General features: G+C 43.6%; 3 protein-coding genes across 10 annotated transcripts in view; all 3 read left to right on the top strand.

Moving 5' to 3' along the window:
• The window catches only part of LOC135430473 (serine-rich adhesin for platelets), a 48,461-nt gene extending 26,666 nt beyond the window's left edge, over positions 1-21,795 (top strand). For 2 of the 8 annotated variants that reach the window (XM_064685148.1, XM_064685149.1), the window contains 5 exons: positions 11,786-13,532; positions 14,026-14,788; positions 14,952-15,730; positions 15,792-17,088; positions 18,244-21,795. In XM_064685148.1, coding sequence (XP_064541218.1) covers positions 11,887-13,532; positions 14,026-14,788; positions 14,952-15,730; positions 15,792-17,088; positions 18,244-20,394 — 6,636 coding nt within the window. In that variant the 5' untranslated portion in view covers positions 11,786-11,886 and the 3' untranslated portion in view covers positions 20,395-21,795. The remainder of the gene's footprint in view (positions 1-11,785; positions 13,533-14,025; positions 14,789-14,951; positions 15,731-15,791; positions 17,089-18,243) is intronic. The other 6 variants (XM_064685151.1, XM_064685153.1, XM_064685152.1 and 3 more) reach the window with 6 other exon arrangements.
• A 574-nt stretch (positions 21,796-22,369) lies between these two features.
• On the top strand, positions 22,370-22,997 carry LOC135430438 (male-specific sperm protein Mst84Dd). Its single transcript, XM_064685108.1, has 2 exons — positions 22,370-22,525; positions 22,586-22,997. Exon 2 carries the CDS (start codon positions 22,707-22,709, stop codon positions 22,878-22,880), a length of 174 nt encoding a protein of 57 aa, XP_064541178.1. The 5' UTR covers positions 22,370-22,525; positions 22,586-22,706; the 3' UTR covers positions 22,881-22,997.
• A 575-nt stretch (positions 22,998-23,572) lies between these two features.
• On the top strand, positions 23,573-25,044 carry LOC135430452 (uncharacterized). Its single transcript, XM_064685120.1, has 3 exons — positions 23,573-24,509; positions 24,568-24,696; positions 24,758-25,044. Exons 1-3 carry the CDS (start codon positions 23,658-23,660, stop codon positions 24,809-24,811), a joined length of 1,035 nt encoding a protein of 344 aa, XP_064541190.1. The 5' UTR covers positions 23,573-23,657; the 3' UTR covers positions 24,812-25,044.
• The last annotated feature ends 32 nt before the right edge of the window (positions 25,045-25,076 follow it).

Genomic DNA, 25,076 nt, shown 5'->3' with positions numbered 1-25,076 from the left:
ATAAGCACAAAGTTTAGTTATTAAAACTTCTTCTTCTTGGTCGATGTTTATCAAAAAAATAAAAGACTATATTATCATAAGGCCTGCATAGAAATAAATGGTCGAAATGTCAATCGTTTTCTATCTACCAGAACATTATCTTCTTCTTTGACTCCTCTTCTTTATTATCAATATTATAATTATTTTTTTAATATTATCATAATTATTATTTAATTTATTGCAAGTAGCTTTTTAAACAGCTAAAATGCTTGCTAGCCTGCGATTCGAACCAGGTTGCTTTAGCTCATCTTCACGTTTTTCCCCCAAGTAAATTTAACATATTGCTTTCCTATAAATTACTTCACACATTGCAGATCTCTGTTTGCAATGGCTTGCCAGTCTGGCTGCATTATTCAGAGTCAACCATAAATTCGGAGTGTGGCCAAAGGCGCTGGCTTATTGCGTAGCCAAAATAATTGCAATTTATGACTACGTTGAAGTTGCCAGCAATCGACGCGTGGCATCGGCACTCGTAAATAACAATAACAGCCAGCGCCAACAACAACAACAAAAGCAACAACACTTGACTGTTGGAATATTTAATAAACAAAACTTGCGCTAATCATTAAATTATGATTAATGTGCCGACAATTTTGGCAGCCAGCACCAAAAAACCAGCGAACGTGCCCCGACAAACGTCGCCGGCGAGTTGTCGTCGCAGACCAGCCGCAGCCGCAGCAGCAGCGAGAGGGGGTGGTCAGGGGGGGGGGGGGGGGCTATTATGGTGAACAGTCCTTGAAACATATTCACATCATTTAGAGGGAATTTTGTGAATGCGCTCGAACAAAACGAACGATGAATCTAGCAAAATTAGTTGGAAATGAATTGGTGAAAGCTTCTTTTGCAGCATTGAGAAAAATGAGAAAATGTCGCAATTATGGTAAATAAAATCTTTCGACTTTTAATAGCAATAGAGTCTACAAATATGGCATAATTGCCCGAGTTAGATAAAGTGTTAAATTATTTCACAGTCTTGGAGCTAGAAACAATAAAATCAATGAAAATCTCTTTTACATTTAAAATCAAAAACAAAACCACAAAGCCCAAATGAATGCATTTGATTGCAGTTTGAGAGACTCTCAGTATAGAGTGTTCCTCCGATTCGACTGTTGAAATAAATAGCAAAAATACATAGATAATATTTCAATTGCAGCAGGAGTCGACAGGTAGATGCTGCTAGTCAAAGTCAGCTTATTAAATATTAAAGCAGCATATATGACTGGGAAATGTTAAATCCTGTGGCTGTCAAGGCACGCAGCAAACTCAATTCAAGAGCCTGTCGCACATCCTGTCAGCTCAGCTATGCCGCAACGACCCATACTCAAGGTGCCGCTGCGGCTGCTGCGGCGTTTGCTGCTGCTGCGGCTGCTGCTGTTGTTGCTGTTGCCACCTGCAGCTGAATTCAATTTCTGTGCCGTTTGCTCCTGTCGTCCTTTGCTACGATTTATTCCATTTGCGGTGCGCACAAAGCCAAAGCAAAGTTAGTAAGTAAGTTGCAAGCAAAGCAAGAGAGAGAAAGTCAGAGAGAGAGAGAGAGTGAGATAGAGAGAGTAGGCAAGCTGAGAAAATCAACTAGCAAAGGTATTGTTGTTGTTGCTTGCACCTGCAGGTTTGGGTTTACTTTACTTTGTCACGGATATGTTTTCTTTAGACTTTCCATGTCAGCAGCCGTACATGACATGGGGCTTCTAAGTGTGTGCGAGTGTGAACCTATGTGTGCGTGTGTGTCTATATGTGTGTGTGTGTAAAACATGCCGGAAGTTAAATAGGAAATTTTATATGCTTTTATAACTGTGAACGTGTTTACAAGGCCGTTGCCTCCGCCCGCTTGCAAACTTCGAGGCAGCCTGTGGCTGTGCTTGTTCTTGTGTGGGAGTGTGTGTGTTTGTGTGTGTGAGTGGGTGAGTGCAAGTGTGTGTGTATTGAGGTTACCTAGCAGCAACTTGTTCATTCATTTTGCTTGATGAAGTGTCGTTTATGGCGGCTTTGCGGCTTTGGCTGCGATTTTGAAGTTCGTTGATTACCTGCTGCAAATTAATCAAATTTATCATGCCAAGGATGGGGCCTCGCATGCAGCTTAATCAAAAGGCGAAATGATAATGGAGCATAGTAAAGCTGTGCTTTTTTCTTTTCTTCGTTTCTCGCTCGTGCTTAAAGAATTTTTGAATAAGAAGCAACAGAAGCTCAAGCCAAAATTTTTGAGAAATGAAAAACTTGATTAAAATCAGATCGAGTTAGAACGGAAAAGTTATCAACATTTTTTTGCTACTTTTTCGAAATTATTTATTACCTTTCTATGAAGAGCAATCGAAGTAAATTTAAAACCTTTGGTTCCCATTTCTGCCCAGGAAATCTTACGACATTTTTACAAAAGTTTTTGAAAGTAAGATTGAGCGTGGTAAAAACAGTTTAATACAGCTGTTTTCCACTAATTTTTCACTTTTACTGGTGGAATTACCTAAAAGTCCATCCTAGCGTTCAGTCAATCAGCCAGTGAGTCAATCAGTCAGTCAGGTAGTCAATCAGTGAGTCAGTCAATCGGTGAGTTAGTGAATCAGTCAGTCAATCAATCAGCCAATTAATAAGTTGGCAAGTCAATCAGGGAGTCAATCTGTTAATCAGTGTGCCAGTCAATCTATCAGCCAGTCAATCAATCAGTCATTTAGTCAACTAGCGAATCAATTAGTCAATTTATCAGTCAGTCAGTCATTTGTCAATCAGTTAGTCGATCATCATTCAGTCAGTCAATAAAGACAATCAGTTTTAAATGTATAATATGTTCGTCTACGCACATCTATAATCGAGCTTCCTTTCTATAAGTTATTAATTGCTTTAACTTACTTATTATCTGACATCACACACACACACACACGCATTTAAACGAACAATTGCACATTGGGCACTTGTAATTATCTAATAGGTATTTAAATGCATTCCCTGCTGTGGCAATAATAACCAGTGCAGGTGCAACAATTTTAGTGTGAAATTGTGCAGCTTCATTACGTTGCAATCATTTACATGCCCCGGCTAACGACACTTAATGCACACACTTACACACACACCCACACACACACAACCACCCACACCCACACAGCCCGAGTATTACTGCTACTGTTGCTAGAGGATTGCCCCAGCTCAATGTATGTGCCACACGCCTCACATGTTGCACTCGAGCAACTATACTGTGGCCAAATTGAGCGGCTTCATTTACCAAGGCAAGGTTTGGGCGGGGAGGGGGGAGGCCGGGCGAGGCGGTGCGGTTGCTGCAGCAGTTGCCCAATCGAAGCAACAAGCAAACAAACAAGTTGAGCTTTGGCAGTAGTTGGACATGCACACAAACACACACACACTCACACTCGCATACAAACAGACAGCACTTGAGTATAGCATAGTTTTCAGCGCCGTCAGCTGGGCAAGTGTTTGATTAGAAAAGTTTCGGCCCCGGTTACACCAAAAGTAACAACTAAGATTTGGCTAAAAACTTGGCTTGTTTTTATGGGTCAATATTTGTACGAGCTACGTGTCCTGCCGACGCTCACGTGTGTCCTTACTAATTGGTATTGAAATCCCACTCAGACAATCGGATATATTTTGCACACTTTCACAAGCATTTCAATTGTCTGCATTTGGTTACGGTTTGATATTTGATTTTTATTTATTTGCTAGGCCAGTAAATACATCATATAGCCAAGCACACACACACACACTCACACACTTGGGTATCGACTTCAGCCCTGCTGTGTGACACTTTTTGAAAATTCTTCTTTTGACAGTCGGAGCATGTCAAGCGTTTCTATGGGGCTATTTTTGTGCTTGTATGTCAGCCACTTGCTGTGCGTTGCCTGTTTCCTGGGCCATGTCCCTGGTTCAGGTCCGGGTTCTAGTCCATGGCCTGGGCCTGGTCCTGGTCCTGGTCCATTTTGTCCTGTTGTCCTTGCCCGCACGTTTAGCCCTGGTCGCAGACAAAAACGTATAAAAATGCATGACCGCAACACATTTTTCAGGCGGCCATTCAGCAAACCCTTCTATAAGCCCCTGCCCCCAATACACACTCATACATGTGTATACACACACACATACACACATGCACATGCTTATTTCACGGCTTCGCTTCTAAAGTGTTAAAATGTTGATTGTCCTTTTTTGCCTCTATATGTATGAGTGTGTGTGTGTGTGTGTGTGGGCTGGCTAAGTGTTTGTGCTTTGCAACGCTTCAGTCTCGGATATGCGGGTATCTCTGACGCTCCGACAACCTCTTTGACACCCCATACCTACTCTACGGGTTCGTCTCGTGCGTGTCGCAAATAAATTTTTAAGTAGCATTTGTGTTGATTGCGTTGAAAGAGGACACGAATTCAACTTTATGCCCGTTTGCTTGCCACACTTGGAAGCCCTACGACATTGCGGTTTATTTTTTATTCTTGGCTCTCCTTAAGGGTTCTTGAATTTAACATTTATCAAGTGGATTTCTTTTTGCTGCTTGGTTAACAAATTAAGTACGGTAAACGACTGTGGAATTCGGAAAAATAAAATGAATCTGAGGCGGCCGGAATCACTTGCGTAAAGAATTATTGATAATAAATAAAAGTTGGGCAAAAACAATTTCCGTTTAAACGCAATATAAAGAATTTATATTAACTGATATATAAGCTATATAGCTTATTGAACGGGCCAGCACAAAATGTTTTATAAATTATAAAATAGGCTCTCAAATGTATGCAATATTTCTTGAATTTCTTTGAATGTCTGTCTGTAAACTAGCTTACATTGAATGACTAACACTTAATATTATCATGTACGTTTTCAAAATATATATCACCCAACTGTTTAATAATTTATAAAAAAATAAACATCAGATTTTATGCGAAATATAATAAATCAGCTCTTAGAGCTGCTTCAAGCATGAAATGTCAGCTAACCGTGCTAGTTAACAGATGCTGTTGCATGGACTTAACAGCGCTGGTTACTCTCTTAAGAGAGCCTGCAGTGTTAACTTAACAGGCGACATCTGCAATTTAACAACAGCTGCTGCTGCTGCTGCTGCCAAAGAGGTCCAACTAACAGCAACGGTAAACAAGCAGCAGCATCACCATGGCGGCCACTTCTTTTGGGCTGCGGCGCTCAGTTGTTGTTGGACCGCAGGAGCGTTTCGTTGTGTGACGGCAGAAAGCATTCTGCAAAGCCAACAGAGACAACCGAAAACATAAATAGAACGGAAAGAGAAAGAGAGAGAAAAGAGCGCGTGCAAGTGACAGAAAGAGAGAGTGCTGTACAGTGTAACAGCAGCTAGAACAGGCAAGCGTTCGCATTACATTATTATTATTTTTGTTGTTGCTTGCTTTAAACAAAGCAAACCTCGTGGCTGTTAAAATCGGCGACAGTCAGCACGAGCGCGCCCGTCTGTGTGCGAGTGTGTTGTGTGTGTGTGTGTTAGTGAACTGCCGCAGGCTTTGTCAACTGCCATATGCACTTTATGTTTGCGAGTGTGTGTGTCTGTGTGCGAACACAGACAATGCGAGAGCGCGGTGCATCAGTAGCTCTGCCCATGGGCGGCCTGTTAATTTGCATGCGGGTGCAAAATTCTGTCTTTGTTGTTGTTGGCTGCATCTTGTGGCCGCCAGCAACAACAATTGCTGCTGCTGCCGCCGGACATGTGCAGCTATTGTTGTTGTGCGCTGCTGTTGGCGGTAGCTTGTTGGTTTTCTTCTTTCTTTTTTTATTATCATCTAACCGTTAGCCAAAACGTTTTTTAACAGCTTTTAGACTGTCGAACTGGCCAGACAACATGCAGCGTATGCTGACGAGTTCTCTTTGTAAACTGTATGCGTACATATGTATGTGTGTGTGTGGTAATTAAGTGTGCATGTGTGTATGTGTGTGTGTGTTGTGTCGCATTTTTTTAGCTCCTTGCTGCCAACATGGCGTATGAGTAATGGCCACGACGACATGTACACACATATCCAAGAGCGGGAATAACTGCAAAGCCGTGGCAGGATGAAGGGCGTGAATTGTTATTCATGGACAGCACAGCAGGTGTATGATGCTGTGATGGCAGCTCCTGGCCAAACATATGCCAACATATGTTAATGCTGACAGCGCCCAGCGGGTGCAGGACAAAAGGGAGCCGAAACCCGTGTAATGGAGATTTTGCAACTGTATTTTCTAATTGCACTCTGTGGCAAGGATCAAAAAAGTAAATAAAAATAAAAGTTGCCATTGCTTTGGCCAGCGCGTCATTAAAGTTCAATAGAAAAACGGAAGTTGCGCGCACAACTTCCGGCAAACTTTTAAGACCTTACTGAGCTGGCAAATCGGCAACAACGACAAAAGCTCTTTAGCACAGACGTGATGCGGCTGACTTAAGCAAATGCCAAAATGTGTTTCAGCCCAACGCAAAAATTTCAATTTCTAGCCATGTATCTCAAGCAAATGGGGCAGCTGGCAGCATATGCAAAAAAAAAAAAAAAATAAAACGACCCCAAAATCAAAGCAGGCCAAAAGCATTCAAGAAATTGTACAAAATAAATTTGCTGTCTATGCTAAGAAAAGGAAGCACAGTTTTCTTTTAGCTAAAAATAAAAAATAAAATAAAATAAAATAAATAATACCAGAAGCACTTTAGTTTTACGGTTGTGTCTGAGCTGTTCGAGGACTACGTGACAAATCTTTATTTAATTTCAAAAATGCGAAACAAACTTTGACATTTGTTGCGATTTATGTGAGGGCAATAGCTGGCGCGCACTTCCGCCGCCGCCCCCAACAACGCCCACATAATTTTATAAACTCTGCTAAAGCTAAAGTTTTGCAAGTGTCGAAAGTTGTAAAAGTTAAAAAAGGGCAGCTCAAATTTAACGAAATTCTATTGTTTTACGACTACACTACAGCTGGCAAAGTTTTGACTAACAGACGATTTAGTTTTGTAAATCTTTGACTAATTTATGCCGCATTATGAGCATCAAATTGCCAAAATAAAAAGCTACATATTAAATGAAATGGCGTAGTCAGCAAATAGACATATTGAGCTGTGGCAGAACTTAATAATTCAACACTTATGCAGAAGTGAAGGGCTTTTAAGAGTTGTTCTACTAGTTATGTAGAGTATATAGATGCTTGTTTCATATCCTTTTATCCGTTTCTTAGTTCTGTGTGCAAACTAGTTCCTCAACTTCAATGCATGACATTGATACATAATTATGGTGGATCGTAATACTATAACATATAGCTGATATGAGTATAATTGGATGAAAACCCGTTTTTTAAATTAAAAGAACTCGTCTTCAATCTTTTCAACAACGACTCTTTTTATGTTCCTTATATTTCAGTTTAAGTTTATTGATATCGGAGTAAGGAAAACGTTTTTATTCCTAAAGAACTCAACTTCCATTTATTCAACTACGAGTCCTATTATGCTCTTTCAGACAAGACTTATTCATATTGAACTAAAAGTCAAAAGACTTTAACGAACCTTCTTAAAATATCTCAAATAAGACTGACGCAAGCGAATACTAAGTTTGGTATTACACAATCTTAAAGGAATCACAAAAAAATAAGGACACACAAAAAGTGCAATATACGTTGCTGCTCGCAATTTTCAATTAACAAATCTTGCTGGCCAGTTGGCCAACTTGTTTAAAAAAAAAAGCAACAAACCAAATTGATGATGAACAAACATTTCTGCGCCCCTCACATCAAGGCGGGAACATTTCGCCAAGCGTCGTCAACTGAATCGGAAAAAGTTCTCGCATTTACTTGCGTATTTCGTTTTTTCTTTCCCAATTGCAATTGCAGCTGCCATTGCAGTTAATTTGTAGCGAACACATTTTTAATTTGGGCAGCCAGCGGGCCGGATGCGCCACACCAGAAATTGGCCAGCGACCAAGTCAGCAACAAGAAGCAACCCTTTTTGGCAGCACAACAGGCCAGGCCAGGACACGCCCCAGCCCGGAAATGGCACAGGATGCGTAGCCGCAGTTTGTCCGTGTGCAGCGCCGTTTTTGTGCCCGGTAATTTGGCTAAAAGACTTTCGCTTATTTAGCGCCAAAATGCGTTTTCCGTTTTTGTTTTTTTAACACACATTTAATTGTGAACATAAATTAGCATAAATTTCATATTTATATCTTTAGTACTTGGGCGCGGCAAATGCAACATTTTTTTTTTTTTTTTGGGTTTTTTGGCAGTTGTTGCGGGCGCGATTTGAAAAGAAATTGAATTTTAATTAAATGCAAAAGTCAGAAGGAAAAAGCCAGTTACGCCCATCAATCAAAAAGGCGTTCTGTGCTCAAGGCCCGTACCGTTTTCTCACTCATTAAAAGCCAGCAGGCAACAGTCAACACAGAAGAAAAGGATAAGCGGAATACAAAAAAAAACAAAAAAACAGAGAAGAAAATGTAGCAGCAACACGAAACGGAACAGGACACCCAGGAAGACGTGCTAAGCCCACGGCAAGATTAATTAAGTCCGCGCAGGCAAAAACAGCTTCAGCAGCAGCAGCAACAAACACGTTAAAGTGCTCAGGTCGGCAGTGAGCGACTGACAGATACCCTGTTAGCATGCATACCCACTTATAACGAACAGATCAAAGTTTTGTGCAACAAAAAAGTCTTGCTGCGAAAATTTATGTGTTTATCTACGATTTTTATAAGAAGTTCGAGAGATATAGAGTGATAGATATAGCTCTATATTGCGCATACAAGGCATCTAGAATTTACCTATATATATATGTATATTAAATTTTCATTTTTAGATCTATTCAAAAGTCATCATGAGATTTACAGCTTGATTTTTTTTGGGAAATTTGCTTACAAAATTGTCTAGCTGCAGCTCTACAAAGTATGAAAGATATTCTCAAAAAGGCGACTGTAAATCGATAAATATTGGGCTATTCAAAGTATGCAATAAAGTGCGAGCAGAACAGGCTATAGCAAAAATCAATATATATTATTCCGATTTCTAAAATATTCTCCCATTGCATTAAAATAAATAAGTGAATGATTTGCTAAGCTTAGTTCGCATACGCTGTCTGCTAGCGGATATACCCGCTTTATGCATTTCTAATAAGTAGTGGGTATAACAAGCAAGCAAGCAAACAAACAAACAAACAAAGGCAACTCGAGTCACTGCGGCAGCGGATGTTGCGAGGCGTCGTGACGTCGCCTTGCCAAGTGCGTGTTAATGTTTCGTTCGCACTCTTTTCGTTGCCTACTTTTAGGCGTCGCGTGAAAAATTAAAATTTCAAAGCGCCACAACAACTGCGGCGACTGCAGCGCGTACGCGTGTGCTTGTGTGTGTGTGCGTGTGTGTATGCGTGTATTTGTTTTGTATTTGCTCTGGCGCGAAATACAAAAGCAACAACAAACAAACATAAACAAAAGCAAATAAGCAGGAAGCCTCGACGTTTCCCACTCGTAATAAGCATATTTTAAGTGAGCCTAACGCGCGGCATCAACAATGCTAAGGGATATGACCCCACCCGCACCCACACACACACACACACACGCACACATACACCCAGCCACCCTCTGACAACCTGCTTACAGCTTCTCATAAACATAAACCGTAGAAATGCTGAACAGTGACTGTGATCACGACTTACGTGGGCTTTAGTTTATATTCTAAAAAAAAACATTATTGTTTTTTTTTTTATAAAGGAGCATAAAAACTGTCAGCTATTTTTTATACCTACCGAAAAAGTGTTTTTTATTGAGAAAATTCTCTATAGTTTTATTTCACTTTACGCTTATTAAAGCATGTTTTTTTTATGATTGTTTTTATTAGTATTCTTTTTTTTGTAATGTGAATTTTTATTAGAACCAAAAAGAAAAGTGTATTTCTACTGAACAAAGAAAGTATTTGCTTAATTTAAGAGAAAAATTCAAACTCAAATTGAAGATAAATAGATGTAGAACAAGAATTGTACAATTTGCTTTTTTTTGGTAATATGTATTTCCTACTAAAACCAAGAATGTTTTTATTATTTTCAAGATAAATTTCAAAAAAATGTATTCTCAACTTGAGTATTGCACTTCGCTCAGAAAAGAATTTATATATTTTATTTTATTTAATTTATTTAAATTTTTACTTGTTTTATCTGAGAAATGTGCACAATTCAAGTAGTTTATTCCACAGTTATGCAGTTTATTTTTTCTTTACTTTCGCTTATAAAGAATGCTTTTAAAGTGATTTTTTTGGCATCCCTGGGACAAACACTTGCCCAGCCCTGCGTCTGCTAATGAGCTTCCAATCTTAAGCATAATAGAGCTCATCCTGCCTCCTGCAAGCAGAAGTAATTGAGCGCTTGAGACAGCGCTAAGAGCGCACATTAGTTGTACAATTGATACAATTTGTGCTCAATGAAAACCACTTAAATGACAAAATTATAGCAATTGATAAAAATAAATAAATAAAATCGCTGCTGAAAGGATAATGCGCACTTGACATGCGACTGGCTTGGCTCGGCTTGGCTTGGCTACCCAGTTGATTGTCAGCACATTTTGCCCGGCTGGGCACTCATGCAAAATGGCCGGCGCTGAGCTTGCCCTTATCCCTATTTTCATCGGTGTGCGTGTGTGTCTATAGACATCGGCATTTCCGGCTGCCAGCCTAGCGGCTCCAATTAGCCCTTAAATGGATTTGTGTAACACATTTGGGACAGCCACAAATACGTTCGCCCCGGAGATTTGTGGCTGTTACGCCCCGCCCCCGCTCAAAATTTACATTGCTTGCAGAATTTATTGTGGCAACATTCCATTTCAGTTCTAGATTCAGTACCCAGCCTCGTTTTTGGCCCATTGTCGCGCCGTCGCCGTCGCTGGCGTCGGACAGCGACATTAAAAAGGACACATACATTTCATTTTAATATCCCTTTTCGGTCGGAACGAATGCGACACAATACACATTCCCAATGCTGCTCCACTGCGTCTCAGAGGGTGAAGGAGGGAGAGTGGAGGGGGGGATGATCATTCGGACGGTTCGCTGTTTCTTGTTGCTTCTGTTATTCCGATGTGCCAGAGCATTAAGCGTTGAAATATTTATGAGCTGTGCACGCACGCACACACACACACACACACACACACACACACACATACACGCACACACGAGTGTAAAGCAAATGTGTGTGCGTGTCCTTAATGAGTGTTTGCATTGTGCCAAAAATCTGCATTTAAGGCGGCTTTAAGTCTTAATGGGACATGTGCAATGCACACGCAGACAGGCTTTCGTCAGAAAAATAATTGGCAACATTTTTGTAGCATACTTTTAAGGGCAGCACTTAAAATTAAAGTCCAACGCAAATTTAATCACAACATCTAGAGGCAATCACTACACAGTGGAAAACAATTGATTAAGATAAATTAAATCTAAGAGTTATTTTAAAAAATATAAATACACTCTCGCTTTTCTCACTTTTTTAATGGGTAAATATGTTTGTTTGAAAAAATTGTGAAGCTAAAAAATATTAATTACAGCCCATTTAAGTTTGAAGTTAAGCTTTATAAGCTATATAAACCTTAAAACAAATGATTAATGAAAGATTTCTAAAATCGAAAAATAAAAGTAAAACTGTATCAAAAAAATTTTTAAAAAATGCCTTAGCCTGAGAAAAAGACGGTGGGCCAAAGACAATCATTTCCTCTTTCAATCCCAAAGCTTGCAAACTAAAATTGCTTGAGTTAAGCATAAATCGCACTTAATTTCAGACAAGTTCTCTATATTAGTTACTTATTTGCCTCTCACTTTCTTCTCTTTGCAGTTAAGCAATAGCCAATCGACCAGGAGAAGAAATCAACCCCAAGCACAGACACGCACACACATCCGCACACACACACACTTGCACACATAGAGAGCAGCAGCATGGATCTGCCGTCGATGGTGCAGCGCTCCGGCGATACGCTAATCGTACGCAGCGTGGTGAGCGGCAATCAGCTTTACATGGAGCAGGGCCACAAAGGTGGCAACAGCAGCAACAGCAACGAATCCCCACCGCTGGACACGCAGACATCGGCATCGCCGCCGGTGGCAAGTGCGCTGGAGCAGCAGCTGGAAAGATATCGGCTGCAGCAGCTGTTGCAGCAACAGCAGCAGCAGCAACAGCAGCAACAACAGGCGGCAGTTGCAGCAGCTGCCGTTGTCAACAGCGTACAACAGCAGCAACAACAACAACAACAACAACAGCAGCAGCAACAGCACGTGGTGCTCTCGCTGGATGCCAAGGAGGAGGGATTGCCGCAGTGCAAGATCAAGCGGAATTACAGCTGCAACCATTGCGCGTACTTCACGCAGAATCCGCGCTACCATTTGACGCATCTGCGCGACGTGCACGGCGAGAAAATTGTGATAAATAAGTGCAAGTTGTGCCTGTATGCTTCCCGCCACTTCCAGAAGCTGGTGCGCCACATGAAGATGGTGCACGGCTGCACCGATGGCATACCCAGCGGACATGGGCAGGCGCGCGGCAAGCGCGGCATGAGCCGTGAGGCGCGCAAGCGACGACTAGAGGAGAGCGTCGGCGTTATGGGCGGCCAGTCGCTGACCATGTCTGTGCCGGACGTGCCCACGCTGGAGCAGGTGAAGCGTGAGCTGCAGCTGCAGGAGCAGAAGCTGCACCGCGGCATCGAGGCCTACATGCAGCGACAGCGCGAGGAGCAGCAGCAGCGCGAACAGCAGCTGGAGCTGGTGTCCAGCTATGGCCGACAGCTGCAGGCCAGTCTGCGGGATCTGGACCAGCATGAGCCGTACGAGCGTCAGTCGTCGCCAGCGGAACCACCGACGCCCTCGCCCAGCGGCTCGGCAACGCCGCCGCCGGCGCTCTCGGGCGGCGAGGAGCCACAGAATCGTCTGCTCAAATGCAGCGCCTGCGAGTACACCACACTCTATCGCACCCAGCTGCGCGCCCATGAGCTGGCCGAGCATGGCAAGACCAAGTTCTTCCGCTGCGACAAGTGCAGCTATGTGACGCACATCAAGGCGCGCTTCAGCAAGCACGTCAAATACCATTCGATGCCAATGATCAAGTGCGTCACCTGCGACTTTCGCACACCCTACAAATGGAATCTGGACAGGCACATGAAGAACCATGGAGGCGCTGGCGCCTTCAAGTGCGCCGCCTGCGACTTTACGGCCGACATCAAACAGTCGCTGACCGTCCACGAGATGAACCATCATGTGCCGCCCGTCGGCAATGCCGGCTCCATTTGGCCGCGTCGCCAGAACAAGGTCGGCGCCAGCGAAATGTGCGATGATTTCCTCAGCGATTCCGCCGAGTTGGAGGATCAATATAATAACAACAACCTGGATGATGATCTGGAGGATGGCGACGGCGGCGCCTTGAGCGGTGAGGAGCACTATGGCAAGCGCAGCAAGTACGAGGATGATGAGGAGCCCACCGATCTATCGCAAAAAGGTGGCTGCTCCTCGGACACGTCCAGCGTTGGCACAGCCACGCCACGTGCCCTGCGACCGGTGCCCAATCTGATACCCATCGCAAAGAGCTCGAAGGAGTAAGTAGAAACCAGAAATTATAGCCGTAATGGGGGTGACTATAAACTATGGGGTGACCATAACTTATGGGTTGAGGCCTAAAAGGAAGTTTCAGGAAAAGTCCAAAAACGGATATAGACAGAAAGAATGTTGTTAATTGGGTTTTCTAAATTTTAACAATTTTCGGATTTTTAAAAAAATCCACACAATTGCGTGAAAAATGGGTGAAATATAGCCTAAGCGAAAAGCAAGATAAGGTATAGGAAAAATTCCTCACAGTTATATTATGGAAAAAGGGTGAACATTTTTTTTTTCACTCCCTTTCGGTAAAATTATGTGGAAAATTGTTTAAGAATTGTTCGATAATCCACACAATTGTGTGGAAAAGGAGTGAATTATCGTCGAAACCATATATAACTTATTTATTGATTGTGAAAAAGTCATCGAAAGACTTTTAACATTCCAAGCCCCCCTCTAATGGAATTCCCACCTTGTACCTCTTTCAATTTGCAGCGCGCTAAACCTATCCAAGGATACAAACGCCTCACGAAGTGTCCTCACAGGGATCGCCTCGATGTTCTTCAACGATAAGCAAATCTCCGAGATGCTGGACAAGTCGGATGTGCCGCAGCTGTCGCCGGCAACGACCATTGCCTCGATGGCCTCCTCGCGCAGTCTGTTGACCAAGAAGGGCGGCTCCTTCTTCGACAAGCTGAAGACGGGCGCCCAGCATGATAATCTGATCTGTCAGTGCGGTCATGTGGCCAAATGTCTATCCGAATCGATAATACATGGCAAGAGCTGTCAGTCCTCGGCCGTTGTCGTGGACGAAGACGATGTGGCGCTGCATGAAGATGATGCCGACGATCGCCTGGAGATCGACGAAGACGACGAAGATCGTCAGTCGCACTCGGCGCTTAATTTGAGCGTCTCCGGCTCCACACGCTGCCAGCACTGTCGCCATCGCTGCAAATCGTCCACCGATCTGCTGCATCATTTGACCCAGTGCGCGGAAGCCATACGCTGTGCGAACGAGATGTACGATTCGAATTCCGGCGAGAGCGGTGATCGTCGCAGCGATGCGCATTCGCTGCAGCAGCAGGCGGCTGTGCAGCAGCAACGGGTTTGCATTTGGAACAAGGCGGCCAAGGAGCGGGCCGCTGCCGTAGTGCAGCAGGATAAGGTCAGCCTAATGACAAAATCGCCGGGCAGCCAAGCGGCGAGCAACGAAGAGAACAGCTACTACGGAGTGGAAACAGCGCCCGGTTACGGTGAGGTAAGTGCGCCAGATCCAAATCACAGCAACAACAAATCCGATACATACACACATCCCACACACACACACACACACACACACACACGTACACACACAAATACACAATGCAACCCGCGCACGAAAAATGCGTCAAAATGAAATTTGACTCTCTCATGCACTGCAGGTAACCAAAAAGATGACGCCCGAGGAAGAGGCCGCCAACTCGTCCCTGAAAAAGGTCTACAAGTGTCCGCATTGCAGTTTCTGGGCATCGACAGCATCGCGTTTCCATGTCCACATTGTTGGCCACCTCAATAAGAAGCCATTCGAGTGCTCGCTCTGCTCATATCGCTCCAACTGGCGCTGGGACATTACCAAGCATATACGCCTGAAGACCATACGCGATCCCTCGCACAAGACCGCCAAGGTGCTGATGAACGATGAGACCGGGCGGCGCAACTATACCAAGTATAACAAGTACATAACCCTAATGAAGGTCACCGAGGAGGATGGTGATCCCAAGCTAATGAAATCCGGCGAGATGACGCCCAATCAGGTCGCCTCGTTGGCCTTCCTGAAGGACTACCAGAAGGTGGGCGTGGGCGTTGGCACGGGCCATGACATTACCCTCGAGCCGGTGTCGCCAAACAAATCCAATGCCCTGGACGATGCACAGCTGGCGGATAATCTCATACGCTTGCCGCTGCTGGCGACCATGATGAACGCGGCGATGGCCACACAGCAGCATCACCAGCATCAGCAACTGGAACAGCAGCAGCAACAGGAGCAGCAGCAGCAGCAGCAGCATCATTCGGCCATGATAACGCCATCGGTGACCATATCGCCAGTGAAACGCACACATCAAGCGCCGCCCGGCAAGCCCACCGACGATCTCATCACTGAGGTGCATCAGGAGGGCAGCGAGAAGAAGACCTTCTACAGATGTCGCAAGTGTAACTTCAGGTGAGTCCGCTAGCCACAGAGATTGCTCTCAGATTTTACCTCCAATGATGAACTTTCTCAGACATCACAATCGGGATGCGGTGCTGGCCCATGTCAAGATACACTATCAGGAGTCGAGTTTTCCCAAGTCCAGCTCTTCGGTGAGCAGCACCTCGCCGCTGCAGGTTTCCGTTAGCTCCAATCAGCAGCTCTACATGAACAAAGTATTCGCCGCGATGTGCCTGTCGCAGCCCTCTCCCACAGCGGGCAGCACCTCAGCCTCAGCTGTTGGCGGCCAGCAGCAGCAGCAGCAACATTCCATCATCTCGGCGGGCCTGCTGCAGCGTGCCATACAAGAGGCACAGCATTCGCCGACGCCCAATGCCAGTGCACTGAGCGGCCTGGCACTGGCGCTAGCCACCGGCAAGTGTCCGCCGGGCACAACGACAACAGCGACATCGACGAACAGTTTGCCCAAAGCCAATGCCGCCTCCATTTTAGAGCACGGTGAGCAGAAAGCGAGTCAAAACGAGGCAAGTGCCGACAGTCTGACGTCGCCCACAATCACCAGCACAGCCAGATCGCTACAAGATCTGCTAACATCACCACGAACCAGACACGGTCTACACTATGGTGCGGGTGCTTCGTCATCAACAACAACAGCGACAGCTGGCGCCGGCCTTGTGGCCACTAATCCTAATGCTAACAGTAACTCAATTGTGGTTATGGGTACCGGCAACAACACCGGATATAGGCTGGAGACGGCTGGCCACAAGAAATCATCGAGCGTCGCCGACTATGTCGCGTCATCCAATACACCCACCACCACCAATACATCGCCTATGCCAGTAACTACCACTCCTACTCCTATTTCTACTACTACTACTTTTCCAACTGGTGCTAAGTCCTCTTTGGTTCATACACTGGGTACTGGTAATAATAACAACAACCACAACAACAACAGCACATCCCACAATCTCACCGACACTCATGCCCATAACCAACTCATCGCTGGTGATGGTTACTATACAATGGCATCGGGTTTAAACCATGCCATAACTGCTACTAATATAAAATCCACGCCAGCCTCGTCCATGTCGTCGTCGTCTTCGTCGTCGCTGCTATTATCGGCATCGGCATCGGCATCGGCATCGTCCTCATCAGCATCGCCGGCGTCTGTTGCGTCATCGCCGCACTCGTCGCCGCCATCCTCAACGTCGTATATGCCACAGAGCATGCCCGGCCAGGCGACACGTTTCCATAGCCATAGTCCAGGTAGTCCCAATCTGTTAACGATGAACGATGCCGATCGGCGAGATCCGTCGCCATATCGTTGTGGCCACTGCCATCAGGTGTCGAATTGGAAGCATGTGATCCAGGTATTTGTTTAAATGCATTTTACAGTTTGTGTTTTGTCCCATTCAAAACGAAACGAGTCCCAAACAAAAAAAAAATAAAACCCAAAATAAAAACCGCTATTCGCAAACAACCCAACCAGAGATCCGTCCGTAATGTGTTTGACGCTTGCCAACACTGACAAAAAGAATAGTATGATATATTTTTTTAATATTCTCAATACTGAATGGGCAGCACTGGCGACTTAAAGTCCAAGCCCATATTATTTCATATCTTATCTGTGCTGATCTTCAAAGAGATTTGAAGAATCGTATGCATGAGAAATTAAGCGTTCGAGCTTAAGTTAGATTCGGTTTTTTTTTTCATTATTTCATTAGTTAATATCCTTAATTCTTAATAGAGTTTGTGAGTGTGTTCCCAAACTGTCCGTTACTCAAGAAGGAGTTCCCAAACGTCTTCAACTAGTGACATCAGCACATATGCCCCGCCCCCTGCTCAGCAAATCATCTTTGTTTGTAGTCCCTAAGTAACGCTGGTAAATATGCAACAACAAAAAATTTATTGTAATTATTTTCTTTTATACCAATCCCTAATGCTAAATGTTAAATGTGTGGTGTCTGGGTCTTGCTTAATTTCTTCTTTTTTTTGTATGTCTTTATACGTTTACGTTTATTTATAAGAAATCATTGGTGATAGTTTTTTTGCTTGCTCTCTCCAAAACTAATGTAATGCATTTTTATCGATTCAATTCCAAACATTTTCCTAAAAAAAACTCATGCAACAAACTAAAACCCCCCACCCCCCCAAATGCAGGGGGCTATTTAAGATCATAACGGTGCGCGTGTTTCGTTTGGGTTTCCCCATCCCATACACATACACATTTTAAACAAATAAAAACATATGGAGGGTATTTACTAGTTAAAGCAACAGTAAACATTTCGTTGGGAATTTTACAGGAACAAAAATTACCCCAGTATTTTTTGTAAATTGCCCAAAAACTAAGTGGCTACTCTACAAGACTGGCCAGAGTTGCCACATCTGTTGCTTGAGCTGCTAAATATCCTCATACACACATATCCACACACACACACACACACGCAGCAAAAATGATAGATAGACAAAGAGAGACTGCATGCTAATTTTGGCATTTTTTTCGCTCTGCTTCTTCTCATCCACAGCGGCACTGTCGCTTAAAGCATTCCGGGGATATTCGGATCGAGACCCTTGAGCGCAGCAACAGCAGCAGCGCTGGCCCCAATGCGGCGCCCATTTATCGTCCACAGGGCGCCGGCGCCAGCAACGAGTCCCAGGCCCACATCAGCACCAGCAACTACAACAACAACAACAACAAGCCCGGTCAGATCAACAATAACAACAACAACAACAGCCTGAGCAGCGCCTTGCTCAGCAGCAAACAGCTGGAGCAGCTGCTGCATTCACCGCTCTCCGCGAGCGCTGCGGCCGTGGTGAATGCGGCCAATACGCAGCAGGATCTGCAAGCGGCGGCCGCCTATTGGGCCGCTGCCTGCAAAGCGGTCAGCGCCGCTGCCAGCGGCAGCGCCGAGGAGCTGCTCCAGCTGCAGCAAAACGATCAAATCGAGATCACGCGCTTGCCCTCGGCTGCCGCCGTCGCTGCCAGCAGCAGCTCGCAGGAGCTGCCCAACAACAACAATAACAACACGAAGAGCAAACAGCAAAAGTGCCCCGTCTGTCCGTACATCTCGGAGAGCAAATCCCAAATGAACTATCACGTCTCGCTGCACAAGCCCACGCAATACGAGTGCCGACTGTGCACCTTTGTGTGCGCCAAGAAGCAGCATCTGAGCAGCCACATGCGCAGCGTACATCAGCAGCAACTGGGCGCAGCAGCGGCAGCCGCCGGCGCTGGCCTCGACTTTAGCGTGGCGCTACAGCTGGCTGCGGCCAAGCAGGTGCACCAGCTGCCGACGGCTGCAGCAGCAACGCCGCTGGCCATCGACCTGAGCCAGCTGCAGCTGGAGGAGAGCAGCAATGCCGAGCTGCAGGTGCAGCAACAGCTGCCGCCGGAATACCAATACAAGCTGATTAGCTACTGTCCGCGCTGTCCGGCCCGTTTCGCCCAGAAGCACAACGATGAGCGCAACGCCAAGCTGGAGTTGGAGCAGCATTTGGCCGCGCACGCGCCCAGCGAGCTGGAGTCGGATGAGGTGCATGTGTGCGCCTACTGTGAGTATCGTGCCGGTGCCGAGACGCTGCTGCAGCTGCATCGTGCCGTGCACATGTCGCACTACCAGGAGAAGTGCCAGCAGCTGTATAGAAATTGCAAAGAGGATGTCGCATATCCGGCGCCCAAGCTGCTGCAAATAACTGGACCCGAAACCATTTGGGTGGTGGACAATGAGCTGGGCGCACAGCTGTTGCGCCAGAGCGCACTCAGTTCCTCGAGCAACAGCTACGATGGCCAGAACTCGCTCTTGAAGAAGCAACTGGAGTCGGGCGGCGTTGGTGCTTTGATTCGTGAACAGACGCCACCCAAGGCCAAGGAGGCCGAGGAGGATGAGGAGCGTCACAGCAGCTCAACGCCCTCGACCAGCGCCTCGGTGGCCACTAGCGATTTGGCCGCAGATGCCAGCAGCGATGCCGGTTCGCTGGACATGCCGCAGTCGGCGCCAACGCCACAGCGCTGCCAGCATTGTCCCTACGAGACGCTGCAGCACGAGCAGCTGGCAGAGCATATGCAGAAACATGCCTGCATCAGTCAGCCCAGCCCCGAGGCGCAGCAGTGTGCCCACTGCGACTACAATGCCGTCGAGGAGGCGGAACTGGAGGAGCACACCGCTGTGCACTTCAATGCCAGCGAGAAGCTTAAATCTGTCGACTTTTTCACCTGCTACGACAAGCTGGAGATAAGCGTGGAACAGGAACCGGAGCCGTTCGAGCAGGACGACAAGGAGCAGACGGAGCACAACAATAACCAGGACAATGTCGTCAATGCCAATGTGCAGCAGCAGGACGACGCAGAAACGGAACAGCTTCACCAGGAGCCGGTCAAGAAACCCAGCACCAAGCTCATACTCTATAAGAACGATGGCGCACTCAGCGTTAAGCCCTCCATGGAGGAGGACAGCACCACGTCGACGACGACAACGCAGCGCGCCGAGAATATCAGCGATCGCTTGAGGCGTCGCAGCTTGCGTGGAGGAGCCTTCGCTGCCACCACGTCCACCACGGCAACAACAACAACAACAACAGCTGCAGCTGCATCTGCAGCTGCGCCGGGCATAATGGAGGCAACTGATAAAATGATACTGGTCAATGCCAAGACGGGCAAAGTCATTTTCCGAAAGTAGGCGTGGCCCAAGTCACAGCTGCACCGCAAACCTTTCTTTCACTATTGTATTTTTCATAGGAGCATATAATTAATATTATTATTATTATTATTATTATTATTTTTATTATTATTATTTTTGGGGTTGTTAATGTTTTGTTGTTTTCAATTGGGTATCTAGTTAGTCGAGTTTTGTTTTAAGCACCAATTATTATTTAATTGTTACTAACAAAAACACACACACACACAGTTGACACCGTTGGAACATGTTCCTGCACCTTGAATCATATTTATAAGTTGTTCATTAACAAAACTTATTTGTTTATATTAAAAAAAAAACGTCAGCTATTATACTTTGTTATGTCTAAAACCTTAGCGCGGTGCAAAATATAAATATATAACTAAAAACGAATCAAAACTTAAATATTTAAATCGTATGATCAAAAGCATAAACAAAAGCGTTTCAAAGAAATCAAACTTGTGCATGACAAAATCAAAAAACAACAAAAAACAAAAACAAACAAATTCAAAATTAGTCTTGCTGCAAACAATTTGTTTTTGAATGGGAACTGTGATTATTGAATATTGTAAATTAAAATATATAAAAAAAAAAGAAACAAATCTCTAAATTTAATTAAAAAAAAAAAATAACAAACACGTATATCATTCAATGAATATGGTACTTTATACATAGTATATACATATTTACATCAGCTGCTATGAAATACGCAAAATTTCAAAATGAGAAATCAAATATGAAAATCTATGAAAATACTGTGTAATAATTTGCAATATTTGCAATATGATTTTGTACAACTGCAGCACAGCATTAAATAAGTACTATTTAAGTAATTAATTTCTATTTAAAGATTAATGTTTAAAATGGTTTTGTTTTACTATACATCATTATTGTTTATTGTAGCACAGTGTATCTTGTGCAAACACTATATAAAAAGAAAAAGAAAAAACAAAAAAGTTGAAAAAACGTTATCATAAAGTCTAAGGAAACGAAATGAACACATGTGGAATAGCGGGGCCATATTTAAATAGTTTAAAGCAAACATTTAAACAAACAAAAAACAATAACAGTAACAGTAACAGAAGAGTATACAGAAACTTACTTGAATATAAACGCAACCGCCTTTGATATACATATACATAATTGTATCTATATCTATATATTTAAATAGTATTTAATTATCAAATACGTCTAATTAGTTTAGTGTAAATAACTTAGTTTTGTTTACTATGCACATACAGAAACATATACATATATATATATATATGAACCCACACACATACACAGCCAACACAAATACACACATTTACGGCATAAATTTAAACAAAGAAAATGTACAAAAGAAATGTTAATAAAAAAAAATCAAAATTAATAAAAATACACAAGTTGCATTTACAAATTTTACAGCTTGTCCCTTGACTTATTTCAAAACCGCAAAAATTTCCAAGAAATTGTTCAAAAATTAGCCCAAAATGCATTTGATGAAATAATATATATATATATATACTATATAGAAAATATAAAAATGAAACCTTTAAAGATTAGACTAGACACGAAATGGGTGGTCGATTTTATTTTGTTTTCAATAAGATCTACTGTAATAAAATGTGATCAAAATGGTCAAAATTTATGCCTAGAAACCGCTGGCGTAATATTAGTAACTAATTTTAAATGATTTATTGCATTACAGCTTAGCATATTTTTACTTAAATAGAATTATTAAATGATTAAAAACATTTAAGCAATAAGCGTATTTCTTTTAGTCGAATGCATTCTTTTCGAATTTCAAAAGCGCTTTTCGAATATACTTGCAAATTTCCAACACTAGAAATTCTGTTGGTACTTTTGTAATAATACAGGGAATTTTTGCAATTCCCTGGAAAAGAAATGGGCAGCACTGGCTGCTTGGCATTAACTATTTTGAAGGTAAAGAATATATTGGATATATAGCAGGCCTTCAGATAATCTTGGTTTGCCATGCATCGAGATTCAAAATTTCTATCACATGTTGAATCCACAAATAAGTTAAATATTCATTCCAGTTTTGGTCTTCGTAGTGTGCATAACATCAAACTTTGCTGCCAAAATTCTCAATCTTTTTTGGATTTCGTTCAATTCTAGTTTTAAATTTCAAGTAAAGTGGATATGAAGTATCAACAAAAAGAAAGTGTAATAATCCATTTCATTCAAATAGAACTAGTTTAGATACGAGTCCGGCGCAAGTGCAGCACTCGGGGTACAAAGTTGGAAACAGACTAACATCTTCGAAATCCATATCTGTGGCCAACCGTCACCTCTTTCCGTAAGCGCCAAACATGTGCTGGCATCCAGGTGGCTGTTGCGGCATACCCGCAGGTATCCAGTGCACAAACTTTTGTTTCAACTACTGGACAGGCTGCGCAACCACTCCCTGCTGCCGGATCAGCTGCTCGCCTTGCTGCCCGCCGTATCGCGGCTGCTGTGGCGGTCCGCGCTGCGGGTCTTGCTAGGACAGCAACTAGCTTAGAAGGAAATGAGGCTGACGCGCCACGGGAAAACACCAACAACCTAAATTCTACCCATTTGTATGTTATTAATAGTATCAAATAAAATCTGTTTGTAACAAAGTGTAGATTTTATTTTAAAAATAGTATTCAATAAACATAAAAGAAATTGAAATGAATCTCAGCGAAGCCAGTAAAAAAATACGGAAGATAACGATAATGCGCCCAATCTGGCACATTAAAAACCTCATCGATCTTCCAAGTTCGGTGTGTCAATGAGGCCGAAAGAGACAAAATCACACTAATTGGGGTACAATTAAATGGGCGTTGCTGATTAGAAACCTAAGGTTGACTCATCGCGATCTGCACTCGCATACCACACAATTCACAACCAGAAATTGTTGATTCATAGCAAGATCGTTCATAGAAAATCTTTTTCCGTTATATTCTCAATCTAACCTAAAGTGGATATACATATATCTATTCTGTAAATATTTAAATACGTCTTATCTTTTATTTATTTTTCTGAGTGCCTTATAGCAACGCCTGAATTTAGACAGCAAATTTAGGTTTTAATAATTTTTTAGCTACACTAAATTCAAACATAAATAAATATCGACTGTTTTTGAAATAACTTCCAAATAAATTATGAATAGGTTGGCAGCGCCAACTGTTTTCTAATAGAATTAATCGATATGTCTATCGGAATGGCAATGCCAGATTTGCTCCTCAACTGATTTGTTTGCAGTAAAAATTTGTTAGGACGCGTTACACCTGCCGCACATGGATACGAAATCCAATGATGACTCTGGTGGCAGCGACTCTCTGGACAAATCAATGCAGAGGAAGTGTGTAATGGTTGAGACAACCGGCGCAACGTCGGAGCCCGCAGCGGAGGCAGATGACAGCAGCAGGGAATCCGCTGCACTGCGAGAGTCGCCACCAGGTGAACCAAAGACTGATGCGTCCGGCGCTGGTTCAAGCATTGGTGAAAGTTCAACGGCGCATAAAGGCATTAACACAACAGCAGCAAGTGCTGCGTTCGAGTCGAAAGTTAAACTCATTTCCCAAAACCTCAAAGAGACAACGCTCGCTGAGACGGAGACGGAGACGTCAACGTCAAACTCATCGACCGACATCACTGACGGTGTGGCAGATGATGTCATCGAAACGTTGGAGCAACATAGAACAGATAGCTGCGACCATCGTGTGAAAAAGGTGCGATTCCATCCAGACGTCAAAGAAAATGATGGAGGCAACCGTGTGAAAAAGAAAAGGCGCTCAGCGCGAACGAATACCGCCAATAAGATAAATATGAGCTGTGATGGCATGGATATGGACGATGAGGATGAATGCGAAGACGACGCTGACCCAGAGGAGGAGGAGGAATTCAATTTGGCGAAGACAATTGCCGAAGCGGAGGACTACTTAAAGCAGCATCCGCTGACATTTGTGAGGCGTGTCGAACAAAATGGCGAGCGGTTGCGTGATGGCCTGCTAAACATCGAGGATATGCCGCAGCTGGTGGAACGCGAGGTGAAAGCAGAGAAGAACAACGAAGACGATTTCTATAAAAAATGTAAGCCAGAGAACGGCATAGAGCGGGTATTGGGCAAGGAGACAAAGGCGGGCAAGGCAAGTATATGCATTTATTTAAAACACATCTGAATTTGCTAACTCAAAACATTTACAGGTGGAATTTCTGTTACGATACGAGAACCAAGGCGGCCTCTTTTGGGAGTCAGAGGACTACATCAGGCGCATGTGTCCAACGCTCCTAAAAGCTTATGAGAAAAACCGCGAACGGAGGCAGCAACGTCTAGTGAGTAGTTGCCCCTTGTTTTTTATCAAATTAGCTAAACTAAATGTAAATCACATTTTAGATGCATCACGTTGCCAAACGGCAGAGCCTGCGCCAGCGATACACGGATTTCTAGTAACATAAATATATATAGCTTTTAGGATTTTAATTAGGTTCCGCAAGTAATTGTAACATTTTTGTAATATGGAGTAAATGATTTTCTTTTGTTGAACGAAACTGCCAAGTATCTCGCCATCGTGAATATGGAAATATCGATAGAAGATGCGCAAGCTATCGATTTAATTTGTAGCCAATTGCATGCAATCTCATTATTTTGGTAGATAAATCGAATAACAAATTTGCTGTTTATTTTCTGCTTATGTGTTATTGATTTGTGTGGA

The sequence above is a fragment of the Drosophila montana genome, unplaced genomic scaffold, assembly GCF_035044405.1.
Source record: "Drosophila montana isolate Dmon_TW-CO22-7 unplaced genomic scaffold, ASM3504440v1 contig_3013_1, whole genome shotgun sequence".
In the NCBI taxonomy this organism is placed as follows: Eukaryota; Metazoa; Arthropoda; class Insecta; order Diptera; family Drosophilidae; genus Drosophila; species Drosophila montana.
This window is presented reverse-complemented; position numbering and strand designations above follow the sequence as displayed.